The 2,486-nt window shown below is 50.0% G+C and overlaps 1 protein-coding gene across 1 annotated transcript in view; it reads left to right on the forward strand.

Moving 5' to 3' along the window:
- The first annotated feature begins 23 nt into the window (after window positions 1-23).
- LOC123521620 (oxysterol-binding protein 2-like) overlaps window positions 24-2,486 on the forward strand; it is a 36,821-nt gene continuing 34,358 nt past the window's right edge. The window contains exon 1 of the mRNA XM_045289554.1: window positions 24-541. Within this exon, the coding sequence (XP_045145489.1) occupies window positions 24-541 (518 nt within the window). The remainder of the gene's footprint in view (window positions 542-2,486) is intronic.

A 2,486-nucleotide genomic window follows, 5' to 3' on the forward strand; every position in this document is an offset into this window, starting at 1 on the left:
CCTGCCACACGGCGCCGCCGAACATGAGCGCCTCGGCGCCCGGCGCCCGGCCGGAGCCGAAGCCCCAGCCCCAGCCCCAGGCAGTGTCCGAGCCGGAGCCGGTGTCCGAACAGGTGTTGGAGCCAGTTTACGAGCTCGTGCTAAGATCCGAGTTTGCGTCTGAACCGGTGGCGGAACCAGAGCCCGGGCAGGAACCGGCCCTGCTGCTGGGGCTGGGGTCAGGGTCAGGGTCCAGGCCCCCAGGCGCAGGGGCAGGGCCCTTCACCAAGACCGCCTTGGAGCAGCTGGAAAACTTGCCCTTGACCAACCCCCCGTTGGGGCCTCTGCAGGCTCCCAGGTCCGGGTCTGTGCCTCGGCCAGGACAGAACAGGGCATCGCCGTCGGGGCCCGCATTTTCAGGCGCTGCTATGACCTCCCCTGCCCGGGCGGTCCTCTTGCCTCTGGACAGTTTCAAGGGCTGGCTCCTCAAATGGACCAACTACCTGAAGGGGTACCAGCGCCGCTGGTTCGTGCTCAGCAATGGCCTCCTGTCTTACTACAGGTATGCAAGTGCCAGGGAGGGGACCGAAGGTTGATGGTCGAGGTGCTGCCTTCAGTCCGGAGGCCATGTTTTGGGTGCCCTCCGGAGCTGAGCTGAGGGTCACCATCACCCGCCTTGAGCCCATGCACTCCAGCATGGGATATGGCACCTCTGGCTGATCTCTGCGGGCTGGGGTCCTAAGCTCTGGCAGGAGAAGTGGAGGTGTGGCCTTTAGTGAACGTGGGTTTCCTTTAAGAGGGAGATGGTCTTGGGAGTTGCGGGTCCTGGGTGGCTTCCAGCAGAGGTTCCAGTTGCCTCCTGTCTTGAATTCCCTGCTTATTTGTTGGCTAAGCCTGCGGAGGCCTGAGATCAAGTGGATCTATTTTTCAGGAAGTAGGTGACAGAAAGGTGCTGTCCTCTAGCCCAACTGTAGAGGAGCCCTGGTGGCATAATGGTTACACATTGGGCTCTGGTCCACCAGGTCAGCAGTTTGAAACCACTCCTTGGGAGAAAGATGGGCCCATTTGCTCCTGTAAACACTCCCAGAAATCCACAGGGGGCAGTTCTACTCTGTCTTAGAGGGCACCGGTGAGTCAGCATCGACTCAATGGCAGTGGAGCCTCACTTTGGCTGTTACTGACTGGAGTCAGCTCCAAAGTCCTTGTCCTTTTGATTCAGGAGCTAAAACCATTGTCAGTTTATCCCTCTCCCAGTTGGCCATTCAGTTTCCCTACCTTTCCTAAGGCTGCTTGCCGTGCCTGGAGCCCAGCAGGCCCTCTGATGGATCAGGTACCCTCTGCCCTTCAGGAGCTCACCTTGGCCTTGTGTGGAGAATCAGGAAGCATCTTGCTGTTCCCTTACTTACTGAAAATGGGATTCCAGGTGAAGTCATTAACATTGTCTTCCTACTGAGGTGCCTTGGTGGCGGAATGGCCTGCACATTGGGCTGTTAACCGCAAGGTCAGCAATTCGAAACTACTATGCGCTCCTCCAGAGAAAGATGAGCCTTTTTACTCCCATGAAGAGTTATAGTTTTGGACACCCACAGAGGCAGTTCTGCTCTGGGGTCACTATTGATTTATTACTTCATGGAGTAAAGACTTAAATAAGAACAAAAAAGAAGTACATAAAACTAAATTATGTTATAGGACAGTTTTAAAATATTAATGAAATTTATTAAATAATACCTGACAAAAAACAATAAATCTGTTATTTAAGATACCTCCATATTGATTCTTGATTGGTGCCCTCACTTGCAATATTCTTCACTTCTACCTGGGCATCATCAGCTGTGTGCTCTCTCTTAACCATCTTTTCACTGTAAGAGTAGGATTCCATTCCTGTAGAGGTCGACCCATTAGATAGTAGTCATTGTGTTTGGTATATTAGAAACAGGCAACTTCCCTTCTCTGAACATATTATGTTCATCTTTGAAAAACCTCTTTCTTCTGCCGAACTTAACAGCAATTGCCTGACGATATTTTAGCTCTTTGAACACTTTCAAGAATTGTGTCATTTGCTCACAACAGCTCCTGGGAATTTGGAGCATAACACAAAGATGAAACAAACGACACCGCGCGTCACCCTCTGGTTGTCTGGCACTTTTACCTCCACGTTGCATGTTTGTTTATGGAAGTAACAAACAAAAGGGAAAACTAGCTGTTTATCAAAAGTATAACAACTTTTAGAAAATGGATAAATACGTATGACAAGCATAGTTCCATCTGATTTTTTATACCTCTAGATGGAATGAACATTATTTATTACATGTGCTTAGAATACATTGTTGTGCCGATGAACGTTCAAAAAGAGTAAGGACATGGGTGAAGGGAGACAACGTTCAGTGTAAGATATGAAAACAATAATTTATAAATTATCAAGGGCTCATAAAGGAGGGAGGGTGGGGGAAGGAGGGAAAAAGTGAGGAGCTGATACCAAGGGCTCAAGTAGAAAGAAAATGTTTTGA

This window comes from Echinops telfairi, unplaced genomic scaffold (assembly GCF_000313985.2).
Source record: "Echinops telfairi isolate 266 unplaced genomic scaffold, ASM31398v2 ScPeMD7_29;HRSCAF=101, whole genome shotgun sequence".
Lineage (NCBI taxonomy): Eukaryota > Metazoa > Chordata > Mammalia > Afrosoricida > Tenrecidae > Echinops > Echinops telfairi.